Source organism: Pelodiscus sinensis, unplaced genomic scaffold (assembly GCF_049634645.1).
Source record: "Pelodiscus sinensis isolate JC-2024 unplaced genomic scaffold, ASM4963464v1 ctg180, whole genome shotgun sequence".
NCBI classification, from domain to species: Eukaryota; Metazoa; Chordata; order Testudines; family Trionychidae; genus Pelodiscus; species Pelodiscus sinensis.
The window spans coordinates 81006-98092 of NW_027465897.1; the positions used below are offsets into that span (position 1 = coordinate 81006).

A 17087-nucleotide genomic window follows, 5' to 3' on the forward strand; every position below is an offset into this window, starting at 1 on the left:
CAAGGCCTGGCAGGTAGCTGGGCACAGCCCTGACCGGTCGCTGGGGGAGCGAATGGGCCCTGGTGGCCCAATGCCCAATGGCCGCACTGCCTCCCACCAGGCCCGGAAGGGGCGGCCACTGGGCTCAGTCCCCGGTGGGGAAGCGCTGTGGGGCCGTGGTCCTAGCAGTGCGTGGCCCAGCCCTGCCCCTGGCCCAGTGGGGGGGCGCTCTCCTGCCGGGGGGATGGTGGCTACAGACAGGCCGCAGCAGCCATGGGGCTTGCAGGGCAGGGCAGGGGCTCGCCTGCCCCATGCATCATGCGCCTCGCGCTGCTCACGGTGCTGAGGCGAGCGGCCACGTCCTGGCTGGGACTCACCCTGGGCCTGGTGCCCTGGGCAGGGCTGGAGCCCTGGACCCAGCCGGGAGGGCTGAGTCCTCGTGGCCTCTCGTGAAGGGCGGATGGGACCTGCGGGGTCTGGCCCCCAAGGGACCCCTCCAAGGGCCTGTTCCAAGGCTGGGGGAGCCGGGTCCCAGGGCACTGGGACAGCCAACGCATCCTGTTCAGTCGCTGGCCGTGGGCAGAGCCCAGCCCCAGGGCTGCCTGGGTCCGGGGTGGGGCAGCCCCTGGCTCTGGCTGGAGTCGCTTGCTGTGCAGGGAGGGGCCCGGACTCCCTGCAGGGCTGCCCGTTGCGATGGCTGTGTCTGGCCGTGGGTGGCTGGGTCGGGGTCTGGCTGGGACGTGGGCTAGCCACAGGGCCGCGAACGCAAGGGCTGAGCTTGCGATCATTCCCGGGACTGAGGTGAGGCCTTCACGAGAGGCCACGAGGACCCAGCCCTCCCAGCCGGAGCCGGGCACCTGGCTCAGGACAAGCTCTCAGCCAGCGGGCCCCAGATCCGGAAGCAGCCCTGAGGCCCCCCGGCCAGGCAAGAAGCCGTAGGACATGGCTCCTGTCACATGGGCACGGCCGGCTGGAGAACGTTCCCAGGGAGCCGGTCTCAAGGGCTCCAGCCCCACCGGAAGGGCAGAACGAGGGGGGAGCCGCAGGGAGCAGTTCTGGGGCGGGTTCTGTTCAATATCTTCACCAATGGCTCCCAAGTTCAAATATAGAGGAAGGAGTGACAGTGACTTGGGGTATGTCTACACTGCCACCTAGTTCCAACTAGGGTGGCTAATGTGGGCATTCGAAGTAGCAAATGAAGCCTGGGATTTAAATATCCCGGGCTTCATTTGCATCTTGCCGGGCGCCACCATTTTTAAATCCCCCTTAGTGCAGACCCCGTGCCCGCGGTGGAACGAGGTGTACCGGTAGTTCGGATTAGAGAGCCTAATTCGAACTACCTACTCCGTGTGGCGTGTAGCCGCGGATACGGAGTCCGCACTAAGGGGGATTTAAAAATGGCGGCACCCGGCAAGATGCAAATGAAGCCTGAGATATTTAAATCCCAGGCTTCATTCGCAACTTCGAATGCCGACATTAGCCACCCTAGTTGGAACTAGACAGACCCTTAGAGACAGCAGATGCCTTCAGCTCCCTGGGGTCTGATGAAATGCCGCTCGGACAGTGGGCAGCTGACTGAGGAGGTATCGGCGCCAGTAGCGATTGTCTCTGAAAGTCATGGACGTCGGAAGAGATTGCAGAAGACTGGCAAAGGGCAAATCTCGGGCCCATCTATAAACAACCCAGGAAACTACAGACCAGTCAGCTCAAGTTCTGTGTCAGGAAAGATAATGGATCAAGTAATTTAGGAATTCATCTGCAAATATCTGGAAGAAAATAAGGTGCTAGGTGTGACGTAGTGGGGGGCACCTTGCTGGTTGCTATGCTGGGGCTGTGGGTAACCCCTACTGGCTGCTGGCTGTAGCACGGCCCAGCAGGGCAGGGGATTATGCAAAGAGGGTCTCTCAACCTGTCCGACCAGCTACTTCCCAGGGAGAGAAACAAAGGAAGGGGGATGCCGCCCCTGGCTGGGAGGCAGGGCTGGAAGAGAGTTTAGTTTCTGTCTGGGAAGCAGGAGAGGAGCTAGGGAGGGGGCCTGGGATTGTAGGGCCCAGCCACCCCCCATCTCAAGGGGGGGCACTGAGGCCTCCTAGCCCCACTTCCTGTAACCAGATGACATCTGTGCTGGGCTGTATCCTGGAGAAACAATAAACTCCCTCTATTCTACTGGCTGGTGGAGTCTGTCCATGCCACTACGGGGGTGCAGGAAACAGGAAAACCCCAACGCGCCGTCACACTAGGTAACAGCCAGTATGAATTAATCAAGTACATGTCAGATCAACCTGATAGCTTTCTTTGATAGAATAACAAGCCTTTTGGATAAGGGGGAAGTGGTAGATGTGGTTTACCTAGACTTTAGTAAGGGATTTGATACAGTGTCGCATGACCTTTTCATAAATAAATTAGGGAAATGCAACCTAGATGAGACTACTTATAAGGTGGGTGCAGAACTAATTGGCTAACTGTTCCTAGAGAGTAGTTAGCTATGGTTCACAGTCAGGCTGCAAGGGCAGAACAAGTGGGGATCTGCAAGGGTCTGTTTTGGGACTGGTTCTGTTCACTATCTTCATCAACGATTTAAATAATGGCACAGAGAGGACACTTATTAAGTTTGCAGATGGTACTGTGACGGACCGGGCCGTGTCTGGGCACAACTAAGGGCGTCAGCTCAGGGCGAGTTGCTCAAATCCGGGGCTCCTTACAGTCCCCCTGACTGGCGACCTCTCCAAACAGGCCACAAACCAGTCCCACAGAGCGCTTCAGCTGCCTGCCTGAAGCCTCCCGAGCAAAACCCCTCCGACACCCCAGCAATATCCGTGCCCCAGATGGCCCCGGGCCTATGCACAGGTAGGGGGTCCTAGCACCCAATCCCACCTACCCCGAACAAGTTCTGTCCAGTTCCAAGAAACCAGCCACAGATCCCTGGTCAATTTACTCTCTGGACCTTGCCCACAAATCACGCTGGGCCAATCCTTTAGAATCTATATCTAAAGGTTTATTATTACAAGAAAGAAAAGCATGAGAGTAAGGTTATTAAAGTACAGTACGTTACATGCACCGAATCTCCCAGTCCTCGATGCAGGCTCTAGCAGAGATGTTGCAGCTGCTGGTTTAAAAGTCCTTATTGCACATCCTACGATCAGGATGGGTTCACAGGTCTTCCGGGCTCTTCAATCCCTGCAGTGCTGCCTCTGGGATGAAGTGCTGAGCTGAGAACAAAATGGCCTCGACCACATGGCCCCTTTTATTCCCTTCCTGGCCTCTTCTTGTATGCAGCAAGTCACCTGGTCAGAGGCCAAACTCTATGTTTCCTGCTGGCTGCCCTCAGGTGACAAATCCCATTCTTTGGGTGTGTCCATAGCCTATTGAGAGTCATTGTTCCACAGGGCTTTGCTACTCAGCCTGTCCATAGCCATGCTTAACCACATTCACAGAAATATTCAGCTTCTACACATATTACAGATTCCTACCTACACACACAGACATTATATACTCACATAAATAGTGTACATAAGATTAACAAACAATAATCTCCCATTCAACACCCCACATGGCTCCCCCCATACCAATTTCTGGGGCCAACACCCCCACCTAGGGGTGCAGCAGCGATCTGGCTGCTTCCCTCCAATTCAGCAACGTGACACCCCCAACGCAAAATTGATGCAGGAAGTGATGCCAGTAACATCACTGAGGGCATCACAGGCCTCCCCCAACAAAATGGTGGTGTGCCTCAGTTTCCCTTCTTACACAGGACCTTCTGGCTGGAACCCTTTTTGTCCTGTAAGAAGTTCCAAGACCAGTTACAAGTGTTAACCACGAAATATCAATATCACAAGGTCCCCTTACATACCGTCTGTCATTTGGTACATCTCCAGACAGATTACATGGTATTTTCATAGGATCATGCACATTGTATACCGTTACAATTCTCTGCAACAATAATACATTGGTTACAAGAATTAACATCAGTAACAAGAACAATCCTATCTCAGGTGTATACTGAAATTCTCCGTCAGGCCCCTTCTCTGGCCCCACACCATTGCAGTTTTGGCCTCTCAGGTTTAAACTGCAAATCTTCTTGACCAAAGCAAGTCCTGCCCCTCCACCTTGTCCTCCGGGCTCCAGGCCTGAAACCTCTGGCCTGACCAAGACAAAGGGCTGGCTGGGTGTGACTCCCTGGCTCACAATGGCCCTGGAATTCTCCCCCTTCCCCCACTCAGTGGGGTAACAGCAGTGAGCTGTAGACTCCCAAGTCTCTCCTCTGTCCCTCTCTAACCTCTGTTTCCACATGGAACCAGATATTGACCTCCCTGATTGAGTATGAGTGTCCACCGTGTCCAGAGATGGGAGCGTAACTGCCATCTCCTGCATCCTAGGGAGAGTAACCACACAGCTGTTCTGCTCTGCATACTTGGCTACACTGTCCTCCTCCTGAATCTGAGACACAAACTTCCCACTCTCCTCATCCACCTGGGAACAATCCTGTCCCACACACACTGACTTCCCAGCAAGCTGGTCACCCACAGTCACTGGGTTAACCACCTGCTCCAATTCTCCGGCTGTTCCTGCCTCATCTGGAACAACCCTCAGTCCCTCTGAGACCTCTCCACCACCATCCACACTGGGTTTCCCTAAACCCAAGTCATTGGAGTCACTGCTAACAGACAAATTCTGTCTGTCAGGCACCAAAACAAGTGCCTCACACAAGAAGCTGCTGCCTTTTACAGGCAGAGCTTTCTCCTGAATGCCTTCTCCAAGCCAGGCATCGTCACCTCCCTCAGTCACAGCAAACTGCTTGCTACAAGCACTGCCAGGACTCTCCTCCCTATGAGCTTCCTTAAGCAGCAGTTCACCCTTCCCTGGCTCTGCAGTAGCATTGCCCTGCTGAGCCCCAACCAATTCCTCCTCCACTTCCCTTACTCCCTGAGTTATCTCTGGCCCCTCAGGTGGATTCACAGACAATCCCCTCTCAGGCACACAGACAGACCCACAAGAGACAGGGTCAGAGGCATCTTCACTCCCTGTGCAGCTCTCTAGATGGCTGTAAACGTCCACACCATCATTAGGCACCAGAGTTAACACACCCTCATTCTCTCCTTGTGCCCGGGCTAAGGGGTCTCCCTGCTCCCACCGAGTAGCTCCCCCCTCTGCCAGCAACACAGCAGCATCAGGCACAATATCAGGGTCACCACTGTCTGGTCTCTGGGGTTCTGGTAAAACACTGACTGACTCTACCTGAGTCACCTCATCCCTCTCCCCAGCAGACACAAACCTTGGGTCACCCCCTTCCTGGGCCTTAGCCATATCCAGACCCAACTCTGGGACAACCACACTGCTCTCAGCCTTCACAGGCTGTGGGGCACCTTCCGCAGACATAGGAAGAAACTCTTCCCCACACACAGCCAGACAACCAGAGACAGCTTCTCCCTTGTCCCAACACCCCTGGCTAATCTCAGTCATACAGCTAGCCACTGGGACAGCTTCCTTTACTGCCCCACTGCTACTTCCACCAGCCAAATTGCCAGCTTGCACACACTGTGCTTCTTCACACAAATCACTTTCAGCTTGTGCAGGTTCAATTCCACAAACCTCACCAGCCACCAGCTCCTCAACTAAAACTTCACTCTGGCCAGCCACTCCAGGCTGCCCCAGAGAAACATTTCCCTGACTTCTGGGCTCTTCCTGCCCTGGTTCTGATTCCAGCCTCACCTCTGAGGCATCAGACGGGCCCTCACCCACAGGCTTACATGTAGAGACACTTTCCCCTTGGTTACAGGGAGACTGACCAGCTCCAGGAAACTTTCCATACCCACATGCACCCCCTTCCCAAACCTCCCTGCTAGCTACAGGTAACACAAAAGGTTTGCATTCACACATGCTTTGGGGTTGGGTCATCACATCAGCTGGGTAAAATACGTCTGCCATATCATAAGCACACCGCATACCCACAGAGTTATACATTGAACCTTCAGGAGGATACAGTCTCTCTTGTTCTTTTAGTCTCTTAAGCTGGAGGTCAAGTCTAGCATTTTCCTCCCTGGCTAGGGCCATCTTCTTTGCATGCTCTGCCCTTCTCTCTGCATGTTCTGCTTTTCTCATCTCAAGTTCCCGATCCATCTCCTGCTTTCTCTTAGCAATTTCTTCATCTGCCTTCCGCCTTCTTTCAGCAGCCTCCTTGGCTTGCTTCTGCTCCTTTTCATCCACATCTCTGGTTAATAACAGCACTACCAGATCTAGTTTAGAGGCCCTTTTCCTAAAGGCAATGCCTCTCCCCAAGCACAAATCCTTCAGAGCACTTTTGCTCAGACTCTCATATAGTTCCGGGTTCATCGCAGCGGCTCTTTAATCACCCAAACTCTCAACACCAAAAATCAAATTTAGACAGCGTGGGGTCCTGATCCCAAAGCTCAATTGACCAAGATCTGTGGATCCTGCCGACTACGCCACTGTGACGGACCGGGCCGTGTCTGGGCACAACTAAGGGCGTCCGCTCAGGGCGAGTTGCTCAAATCCGGGGCTCCTTACAGTCCCCCTGACTGGCGACCTCTCCAAACAGGCCACAAACCAGTCCCACAGAGCGCTTCAGCTGCCTGCCTGAAGCCTCCCGAGCAAAACCCCTCCGACACCCCAGCAATATCCGTGCCCCAGATGGCCCCGGGCCTATACACAGGTGGGGGGGTCCTAGCACCCAATCCCACCTACCCCGAACAAGTCCTGTCCGGTTCCAAGAAACCAGCCACAGATCCCTGGTCAATTTACCCTCTGGACCTTACCCACAAATCACGCTGGGCCAATCCTTTAGAATCTATATCCAAAGGTTTATTATTACAAGAAAGAAAAGCATGAGAGTCAGGTTATGAAAGTACAGTACGTTACATGCACCGAATCTCCCAGTCCTCGATGCAGGCTCTAGCAGAGATGTCACAGCTGCTGGTTTAAAAGTTCTTATTGCACATCCTACGATCAGGATGGGTTCACAGGTCTTCCGGGCTCTTCAGTCCCTGCAGTGCTGCCTCTGGGATGAAGTGCTGAGCTGAGAACAAAATGGCCTCGACCACATGGCCCCTTTTATTCCCTTCCTGGCCTCTTCTTGTATGCAGCAAGTCACCTGGTCAGAGGCCAAACTCTATGTTTCCTGCTGGCTGCCCTCAGGTGACAAATCCCATTCTTTGGGTGTGTCCATAGCCTATTGAGAGTCATTGTTCCACAGGGCTTTGCTACTCAGCCTGTCCATAGCCATGCTTAACCACATTCACAGAAATATTCAGCTTCCACACAGATTATAGATTCCTACCTACACACACAGACATTATATACTCACGTAAATAGTGTACATAAGATTAACAAACAATAATCTCCCATTCAATACCCCACATGGCTCCCCCCATACCAATTTCTGGGGCCAACACCCCCACCTAGGGGTGCAGCAGCGATCTGGCTGCTTCCCTCCAATTCAGCAACGTGACAGGTACCAAGCTGGGAGGGGTTGCAGGTGCTTTGGAGGACAGGGTCAGAATTCAAAATGATCTGGACCCAGTAGAGAAATGTCTGAGATCAATGGAATGAAATACAGTAAGGAGACATGCAAAGTGCTCCACGTAGGAAGGACCAAAGAGTTTCATAATCCAGCATGGGAAGCGAGGGTTCATCTACACTGCGGTGCTATTTCCGTGTTACCTCAGGGACAAAGGCAACGATAAGAATGAAGCAAACTCTGAATGTGGGTTGTCCCTGTCTCAGAAGTGCAAGCCTCCTGGCCAATACCGAATCTATCACCAGCAAGGGTCTTACCCAATGAGTGTACATGAAAAACAGACACTACAATAAGTTAACACGTGTATTGAGGGATAATTAACAATCATTAGGAAAGATGGGGGACATGATTAAACAATCACTAACAAACGGCCAGCATCCATAACCCCTTAAAACAAGCGCAGGGTCTATTACTCAGCCACGAAGCCTGGCACCCACACTATCCCAGGCGGCAGAAGGAAGAAAAGGGCGCGAGTGCAGACTCCGCACAATAAGGAAGTTTAATTGAGGGTGCGGAGGGAAGTGAAGTGCGGCGTGAAGCCTGGGACCTCAGCCGCTGAGCTCTGAGAAAGCTCGTCAGGAGGAGCCAGGAAGATCCCAGCGGAAGACAGGCGACGACTATGGACCCCGTGATGGTTTATGCTCCTTCCTCCACCCCCGCGCCACTGAGATCCGTCAGAATTGGGCTTGTTTAGTTTGGAAAGGAGCAGACTGAGAAGGGCCATGAGAGCGGTTTTCAGGTACCTAAAAGGGTGTCACGGGGGAGGGGGGGGAATTATTCTCCTTGGCCTCTGAGGACAGGACAAGCAGCAAGGGGCTTAAACTGCAGCAAGGGAGGTTTAGGTTGGACATTAGGAAAAACTCCCTGCCTGTCAGGGGGTTAAACACAGGAACGAGTTGCCCCGGGGGGTTGTGGAATCCCCGTCCCTGGGGATATTGAAGAGCAGGTTGTGCACACGCCGGTCAGGGATGCTCTAGTCTAGATGATGCTTGGTACCCACCCACCGGGGGCGGGGCTCGCTGTCCCATGCGGTGGCACTGAGACCCCTGACAGCGAGAGCGAAGAGCAAGGGACCGGGCTGCCTGAGCTGGGCGCCAGCGGGCTTGCAGCTGAAGCTGTAGAGGCTCCACAGGTGCCAGGTTTGGCTCTGCCAGTGGTTACACTTGCCCTTGCAATGAGGGCAGGGGCCAGACTAGAGACCTGGCACGGCACATCCCAGGCCTAGACCTCTCTGCTTCTGTCATTTTAAGGCCAGGGGACTGGAGCCGACGGCCTCTCGAGGTCCCTGCGATGGGGGACAGCCTGGCTCTGAGACAGTCCTTGGGAGGAGACCTGGTCTCCTTCCTCTTGGCCCCGCCCATGAGTCCCACCCAGCCAGACACCAGCTCAGAGACTTCAGAGCCCAGTGAGCCTTGGCCGGCATCTGCAGCGACGCCAGGCGCCTGTGCCAGGACAGCAGAGTGGGCCGCACGCCGGCCGGCCGGCCAGCACCCGGGCACCACCAGCCCTTCTGCACGGAGCCCTCCCTGGGGGTGCGTCTACACTAGCCCCCTAGTTCCAGCGAGGGAGGCTAATGTAGGCATTCCAGGTTGCAAATGAAGCCCAGGATTTAAATATCCCACGCTTGATTTGCATGTTCCCATCCGGGCGCCATTTTGAAATTCTACTAGCCCTAAGTAACTGCCCGCGGCTGCACAATTCCTCATTCCAGGAGTACCAGTTAATTCGACCTAAGGACTTAGTTAAAATTACCGTTTCACTGCCACGTGTAGCCGCGGGCAGTTACTTCGCCCTAGTGGAATTTCAAAACGGCGACCGGACGGGAACATGCAAATCAGTCGCGGGATATTTAAATCCCGGGCTTCATTTGCAACCTGGAATGCCTACATTAGCCTCCCTCGCTGGAACTAGGGGGCTAGTGTAGACAGACCCTGGCTTCCCTCCGCCAGCTCTGCTCCTGGCACCACGTCCCTGTGGCCATGGGGCAGACGGCCCTTGTGTTCACTTCCCCATTGCTAGCCCACGTCTCCAGCAAGGCCCTGGCCAAGCTGCCCATGGGCGGGCACAGCTGCGGCTACAGGCAGCCCTGCAGGGCCCCACCCCGAGAGGGAGCGACTCCAGCCAGAGCCAGGGGCTGCCCCACCCGGGCCCAGGCAACCCTGGAGCTGGGCTCTGCCCGCGGCCTGTGACCCAGAGCCGCATGCACCTGCTGAAGAAGTGAAAAGGGGAAGCTCCCTCCTCCTCCGTCCCCCGGGGCTGCAGAGTGTAACCCCCCCTCCACCCTGCAAAACTCTGCTAGGGGGCTGGGGACCAGGCTGGGGCCAGGGCCTGCCTGTGCCCTCCTCCACCCCATGGGTCCGTGGGGCAGGGACTGGCTGGGGCTGCCTGCATTATGGTGAGGAGGGGGTGGTGCCCCTCTGTGTATGGGCCTCTGCTGGACCCCACCCCCCGGCCCAGCCTCTTTCCCACGAGGCGAGTTTGTGGTTTTGCTGTTTCATGCGGCAGGACCCAGTGAAACAGCGAGTCGGAGACTTCCCTTTCCTGCCAAGCCAGACGCCCTGTGCCCGGGAGAGGCAGCTCTCAGCTCTGCTGCAGCGATGGACCCGCGCTGCGCCTGGCTCTGGGCTGTGCTCACAGGTACGTCCCCCCCGCGCTGCGCCTGGCTCTGGGCCGTGCTCACAGGAACGTCCCCCCCCCCCCCCACCGCGCTGCGCCTGGCTCTGGGCCGCTGTGACGGCGCGTTGGGGGTTCCCCGTCTCCTGCACCCCGAAATGGCACAAACAGACTGTACCAGCCAGTGGAATTGAGGGTGGTTTATTGCTCCTCCAGCACAGCGCAGCACAGATGTAATCTGGTTACAGGAACTGGGCTAGGATGCCTCAGGCCCCCTTGAGATGGGGGAGACTGGGCCCCTAAAACTCCAGCTCCTCTCCCTAGGCTGTCTCATCCATCCTCACAGACAGCCACCAACCCACTAACCAAATTCCCTTGCAGCCCTGCCCCCCCAGTCAGGGCCGCATCCACCTTCCTTTGTTCCTCTCCATGGGGGGTGTCTGGCCACTGGTTCAACCAGTTTGGCCTTACCTCTGCCTAGCGAGGTTTTCCCTGCTGGGTCTTGCTCCAGACAGCAGAGGTCACCACAGCCCAGCAAGTACCCCCACTACGTCACAGTTCTCCCCCCTCCGAGAGCGAACTGAGCAGGGTCACTCTGCTCGTGACCTAGGGAAGTTCGGGTCCTCTGCGTGGGAACCCGCCCTGGGGACATGGGTGCTCCCCTTGACTCAGGCCGGCCGTGGCGAGGCCCCACATGAGCTGGCTTCCCTCTGTCCACTCGCCGCCCCACTCCAGGGCGACTGGCCCAGGCCTGTCCTCGGGGGTCACACCCACCCTTCCACTGGCCTTGATCTCTGGCCAGGGTCTCTCGGGCCGGGGCCATGAGCCCAGTGAGCCTTCTCTGGACAACCAGGGCGGCTTCCACCCCCGAAGCTCCATCCAGGGAGGTCTTCCCCTCCCATAACTCTCTCAGCAAGCCCAGAGGGTCTATCTGGGGTAGAGACCCCCAAGCCGCTTTCCTCCTGTCTTGGGCCTTCCCGCCCCTCTGGCAGGAGTCACAGGACCGGCAGTACCGCTGCACGGCTGTAAAGATTCCCGGCCAATAGAAGTGCTGGAGCAGCTTCAGCCGGGTGCTCCGGATCCCCCGGTGGCCCCCAACGGGGATGTCGTGGGCCAAATACAGCAGCTTGAGGCGATACTTTCGGGGGACGACCAGCTGCCGCTGGACCCCCCATACCCTCGCCTTCCTGGGGGGGAGCCACTCACGGAACAGGAGTCCACGCTCCCGCAGGAATCTCTCCTGGCCACCTCTCCCCCGGGGCTGAGCTGCATGGAGGCCAGCCTGGTCCCTCAGCCTCTGCAAGGAGGGGTCTGCCTGCACCTCAGCCTGGAATTCAGCTGCTGAGGCAGGGATCGGGACCTGTCCCCCACCTCTGCCTAGGTCCGGAGTCCCAGCCTGGCTGGACCCCGTGTCCACTGGGATGGGACCCTGAGGACGCTGCCAGGAGTCCTTCCCTGGACCCACGTTGTCAGCCCCCCGCTGGCTCTGGCTCCGGGTAGTGACTAGAGGCCGCTGGGATTCATGGGGCCACTCCTCTAGGTCATTCCCCATCAGCACCTCGGTGGGCAAGTGCGGGTGCACCCCCACTTCCTTGAGGCCTTCCTTTGCCCCCCATTTCAGATGCACCCTGGCTACAGGCACCTTAAACGGGGACCCGTCTATGCCCTTCAGGGTCAGCTGCGCGTGGGGCAGTATCCGCTCCGGGGCCACTATGTCGGATCGGGCCAGAGTCACCTCCGCCCCCGTGTCCCAGAAGCCCGTCACCTTCCTACCATCCACCTCCAGGGGTATGAGGCACTCGCTCCGCAGGGGCCGTCCTGCCCCCACCCGGTACACGGAGAAATCCGCCTCCTGAGAATCAGACCTCCCAGGGGAGGTGCACAGAGCATCCTTCCCCTCTCTCTGAGCTGAGGTTTGCCTGCCAGCCCCTGCCTCTGGGGCAGCCTGCCCTTCCTCCCGCCCCAGCCAGTTAACCCTGGAAAGTCCCCGGTCCTGGGACCTGGTGCACTGAGCCCTCTTGTGGCCTTTTTGCCCACAGCGATGGCAAGTTAGGCTTTGGGCTGTCTCTGTCCAGGCCCTGGCTGGTTCTCTGGGGCACAGACGACCTGTTCCTTGGTCTCGCCCCGTAGTTGACTCCCTCCGTCGCTCAGCCGAGATCCGGTCTCTGCGCGGTTCCCTCTCTCTCCGGGACTCCCGTTCACACCCGGACCGGCTCTCCGTGAACTCATCCGCCAGTCTCCCGGCCTCCTGGGGGTTCTCTGGTCTCCAGTCCTTGAGCCACAGCCTCAGTTTGGGTGGGCACGCTTCATAGAACTGCTCCATCATGACCAGCTTGAGCAGCTCCTCTGCGGTCTGGGCTCCGACTCCAGACACCCACTTGCGGCCATATTGCGCCAGGCGGGAGGCCAGGTCCACATAGGTCTCCCGTGGCCCTTTCTGTACCCCCCGGAACTTCTTCCTGTACATCTCGGGGGTCAGCCCGAACTTGTGCAGCAGGGCCTCCTTGACTCGGTTGTAATCCCCTGGCTGTAGGTCCTCCAGCTGACTGAGCACTCCGGCCGCCTCCTGGTTCAGTGCGGGGATGAGCTCCTGCAGCCAGTCAGCCGGGGGAACCCGTTGCAGTCCACAGGCCCTCTCAAAGGAGCTGAGGAACCCGTCTATGTCACCCACGTCCTTCAGTTGGGCCACCACGGGCCTCTCCAAGCGCCTGGCAGCCCCGGGACCCTGGGGCCCATCCGCACTTGGCGCAGCCGGGGCCCCGCAGGTTCTCCGCTCTGCCATGGCCAGCTCATGCTGTCGCTGCCTCTCTCGATCTTGGCGCTCCCTCTCTCGGTCCTGGCGGTCCTTCTCTCGATCTTGGCGCTCCTTCTCTCGGTCCTGTACTTCCAATTCCCTGATCCGCAGCTGGATCTCCAGCCGCCGCAGCTCCGCTGGGCTGGCCCCTGCCCTAGATGGGCTACGGCTTGCAGGCCTCCCGGGAGACGCTGTCTCATCTCTCCGGTGGGTTCCAGCGCTCCTCCCCCTCTCTGAGCCTGACACACTCTCCGGGGGGGGGGGTCTGGCTGCTTCCCCTGGGGACAAGATCCTGGCCCTGTGCCTGGTCATTCTCTTCCAGCTGGGTAATCAGCTGGGCCTTGGTTGCTTTCTGCACAGGCAAGCCCCTCTCTCTGCACAGCCCCACCAGCTCTGCCTTCAAGAGTCGGGCGTAGTCCATCTGCCCGCTGGGCCCCTCGGTGCAGACTCACCAGTCTAGTGCTGCAGCGCCCCACGATTCCCAGGAACCGCTTCGCTCTGTCTCCAGCACGCCTGGCTCCAGGGCTCTTGCTTCTCCTGCGCCTTGTCGCTTGCCGCTGGGAGCTTCATCCACGGGGTGCAGTGCATCCCACTTCTGACACCAGTGTGACGGCACGTTGGGGGTTCCCCGTCTCCTGCACCCCGAAATGGCACAAACAGACTGTACCAGCCAGTGGAATTGAGGGTGGTTTATTGCTCCTCCAGCACAGCGCAGCACAGATGTCATCTGGTTACAGGAACTGGGCTAGGATGCCTCAGGCCCCCTTGAGATGGGGGAGACTGGGCCCCTAAAACTCCAGCTCCTCTCCCTAGGCTGTCTCATCCATCCTCACAGACAGCCACCAACCAACTAACTAAATTCCCTTGCAGCCCTGCCCCCCCAGTCAGGGCCGCATCCACCTTCCTTTGTTCCTCTCCATGGGGGGTGTCTGGCCACTGGTTCAACCAGTTTGGCCTTACCTCTGCCTAGCGAGGTTTTCCCTGCTGGGTCTTGCTCCAGACAGCAGGGGTCACCACAGCCCAGCAAGTACCCCCACTACGTCACAGTCGCGCTCACAGGAACGTCCCCCCCGCGCTGCGCCTGGCTCTGGGCCGCGCTCACAGGAACGTCCCCCCCGCGCTGCGCCTGGCACTGGGCCGCGCTCACAGGAACGTCCCCCCCGCGCTGCGCCTGGCTCTGGGCCGCGCTCACAGGAACGTCCCCCCCGCCCTGCGCCTGGCTCTGGGCCGCGCTCACAGGAACGTCCCCCCCGCCCTGCGCCTGGCTCTGGGCTGTGCTCACAGGTACGTCCCCCCGCGCTGCGCCTGGCTCTGGGCTGTGCTCACAGGTACGTCCCCCCCGCGCTGCGCCTGGCTCTGGGCTTTGCTCACAGGTACGTCCCCCCCCCCCCGCGCTGCGCCTGGCTCTGGGCTGTGCTCACAGGTACGTCCCCCCCCCCCCCCCGCGCTGCGCCTGGCTCTGGGCTGTGCTCACAGGTACATCCCCCCCCCCCCCGCGCTGCGCCTGGCTCTGGGCCGTGCTCACAGGTACATCCCCCCCCCCCCCCCGCGCTGCGCCTGGCTCTGGGCCGTGCTCATGTGACGACGCGTTGGGGTCCCCCGCCTCCTCCACCCCCCAAATGGCACGAACAGACTCCCCCAGCCAGTAGAATAGAGGTGGTTTATTGCTTCGCCAGCATACAGCACAGCACAGATGTCATCAGGTTACAGGGCAGGCCTAGGATGCCTCAGCCCCCCTTGATATGGGGGGGTCTCGGCTTCTAAACCCCCCAGCCTGTTGCTGAGGCTGCTTCCTCCATGATCCCAGACAGACACTAACTAACTCTCCTCCAGCCCTGCCCCCAGCCAGGGCAGCATCCACCTTCCTTTGTTCCTCTCTATGGGGGTTAGCTGGTCAGATCGGTTGAGAGACCCTCTTTGCATAATGACCCATCTCTGACCTTCTGGGCTGTGGTACCAGCGGCAGCCAGTGGGGTTACCACAGACCCATAGAAAACAGCAAGTTCCTCCCCACTAGAGCGAACTGAGCAGGGTCACTCCACTCGTGACCTAGGGAAGTTCGGGTCCTCTGCGTGGGAACCCGCCCTGGGGACATGGGTGCTCCCCTTGACTCGGGCCGGCCGTGGCGAGGCCCCACATGAGCTGGCTTCCCTCTGTCCACTCACCGCCCCGCTCCAGGGCGACTGGCACAGGCCTGTCCTCGGGGGTCACACCCACCCTTCCGCTGGCCTTGATCTCTGGCCAGGGTCTCTAGGGCCGGGGCCATGAGCCCAGCGAGCCTTCTCTGGACAGCCAGGGCGGCTTCCACACCCGACGCTCCATCCAGGGGGGTCTTCCCCTCCCATAACTGTCTCAGCAAGCCCAGAGGGTCCTCTATCTGGGGTAGAGACCCCCAAGCCGCTTTCCTCCTGTCTTGGGCCTTCCCGCCCCTCTGGCAGGAGTCACAGGACCGGCAGTACCGCTGCACGGCTGTAAAGATTCCCGGCCAATAGAAGTGCTGGAGCAGCCTCAGCCGGGTGCTCCGGATCCCCCGGTGGCCCCCAACGGGGACATCGTGGGCCAAATACAGCAGCTTGAGGCGATGCTTTTGGGGGACTACCAGCTGCCGCTGGACCCCCCTGCCCTCACCTTCCTGGGGGGAAGCCATTCCCGGAACAGGAGTCCACGCTCCTGCAGGAATCTCTCCTGGCCACCTCTCCCCCGGGGCTGAGCTGCACGGAGGCCAGCCTGGTCCCTCAGCCTCTGCAAGGAGGGGTCTGCCTGCACCTCAGCCTGGAATTCAGCTGCTGAGGCAGGGATCGGGACCTGTTCCCCACCTTTGCCTAGGTCCGGAGTCCCAGCCTGGCTGGACCCCGTGTCCACTGGGATGGGACCCTGAGGCTGCTGCCAGGAGTCCTTCCCTGAACCCACGTTGTCAGCCCCCCGCTGGCTCTGGCTCCGGGTAGTGACTAGAGGCCGCTGGGATTCATGGGGCCACTCCTCTAGGTCATTCCCCATCAGCACCTCGGTGGGCAAGTGCGGGTGCACCCCCACTTCCTTGAGGCCCTCCTTGGCCCCCCATTTCAGATGCACCCGGGCTACAGGCACCTTAAACGGGGACCCGTCTATGCCCTTCAGGGTCAGCTGGGTGTGGGGTAGTATCCGGTCTGGGGCCACTATGTAGGATCGGGCCAGAGTCACCTCCGCCCCTGTGTCCCAGAAGCCCGTCACCTTCCTACCATCCACCTCCAGGGGTATGAGGCACTCGCTCCGGAGGGGCCGCCCTGCCCCCACCCGGTACACGGAGAAATCCGCCTCCTGAGAATCAGACCTCCCAGGGGAGGTGCCCTGAGCATCCTTCCCCTCTCTCTGAGCTGAGGTTTGCCTGCCAGCCCCTGCCTCTGGGGCAGCCTGCCCTTCCTCCCGCCCCAGCCAATTAACCCTGGAAAGTCCCCGGTCCTGGGACCTGGTGCACTGAGCCCTCTTGTGGCCTTTTTGCCCACAGCGCTGGCAAGTTAGGCTTTGGGCTGTCTCGGTCCAGGCCCTGGCTGGTTCTCTGGGGCACAGACGACCTGTTCCTTGGTCTCGCCCTGTAGTTGACTCCCTCCATCGCTCAGCCGAGATCCGGTCTCTGCGCGGTTCCCTTTCCCTCCGGGACTCCCGTTCACACCCAGACCGGCTCTCCGTGAACTCATCCGCCAGCCTCCCGGCCTCCTGGGGGTTCTCTGGTCTCCAGTCCTTGAGCCACAGCCTCAGTTTGGGTGGGCACGCTTCATAGAACTGCTCCATCAGGACCAGCTTGAGCAGCTCCTCTGCGGTCTGGGCTCCGACTCCAGACACCCACTTGCGGCAGTATTGCGCCAGGCGGGAGGCCAGGTCCACATAGGTCTCCCGTGGCCCTTTCTGTACCCCCTGGAACCTCTTCCTGTATATGTCGGGGGTCAGCCCGAACTTGTGCAGCAGGGCCTCCTTGACTCGGTTGTAATCCCCTGGCTGTAGGTCCTCCAGCTGACTGAGCACTCTGGCCGCCTCCTGGTTCAGTGCGGGGATGAGCTCCTGCAGCCAGTCAGCCGGGGGACCCGTTGCAGTCCACAGGCCCTCTCAAAGGAGCTGAGGAACCCGTCTATGTCGCCCACGTCCTTCAATTGGGCCACCACGAGCCTCTCCAAGCGTCTGGCAGTCCTGGGA

General features: G+C 59.0%; 1 protein-coding gene across 2 annotated transcripts in view; it reads left to right on the forward strand.

The window, feature by feature from the left end:
- Window positions 1–7512: 7512 nt before the first annotated feature.
- The window catches only part of LOC142824334 (sialic acid-binding Ig-like lectin 15), a 44857-nt gene continuing 35282 nt past the window's right edge, over window positions 7513–17087 (forward strand). Inside the window, exons 1-2 of one of the 2 annotated variants that reach the window (XM_075916213.1) lie at window positions 7513–8252; window positions 10019–10150. In XM_075916213.1, coding sequence (XP_075772328.1) covers window positions 10111–10150 — 40 coding nt within the window. In that variant the 5' untranslated portion in view covers window positions 7513–8252; window positions 10019–10110. Of the gene's footprint in view, window positions 8253–9879; window positions 10151–17087 lie in introns of those variants that run through there. The other variant, XM_075916212.1, reaches the window with a different exon arrangement.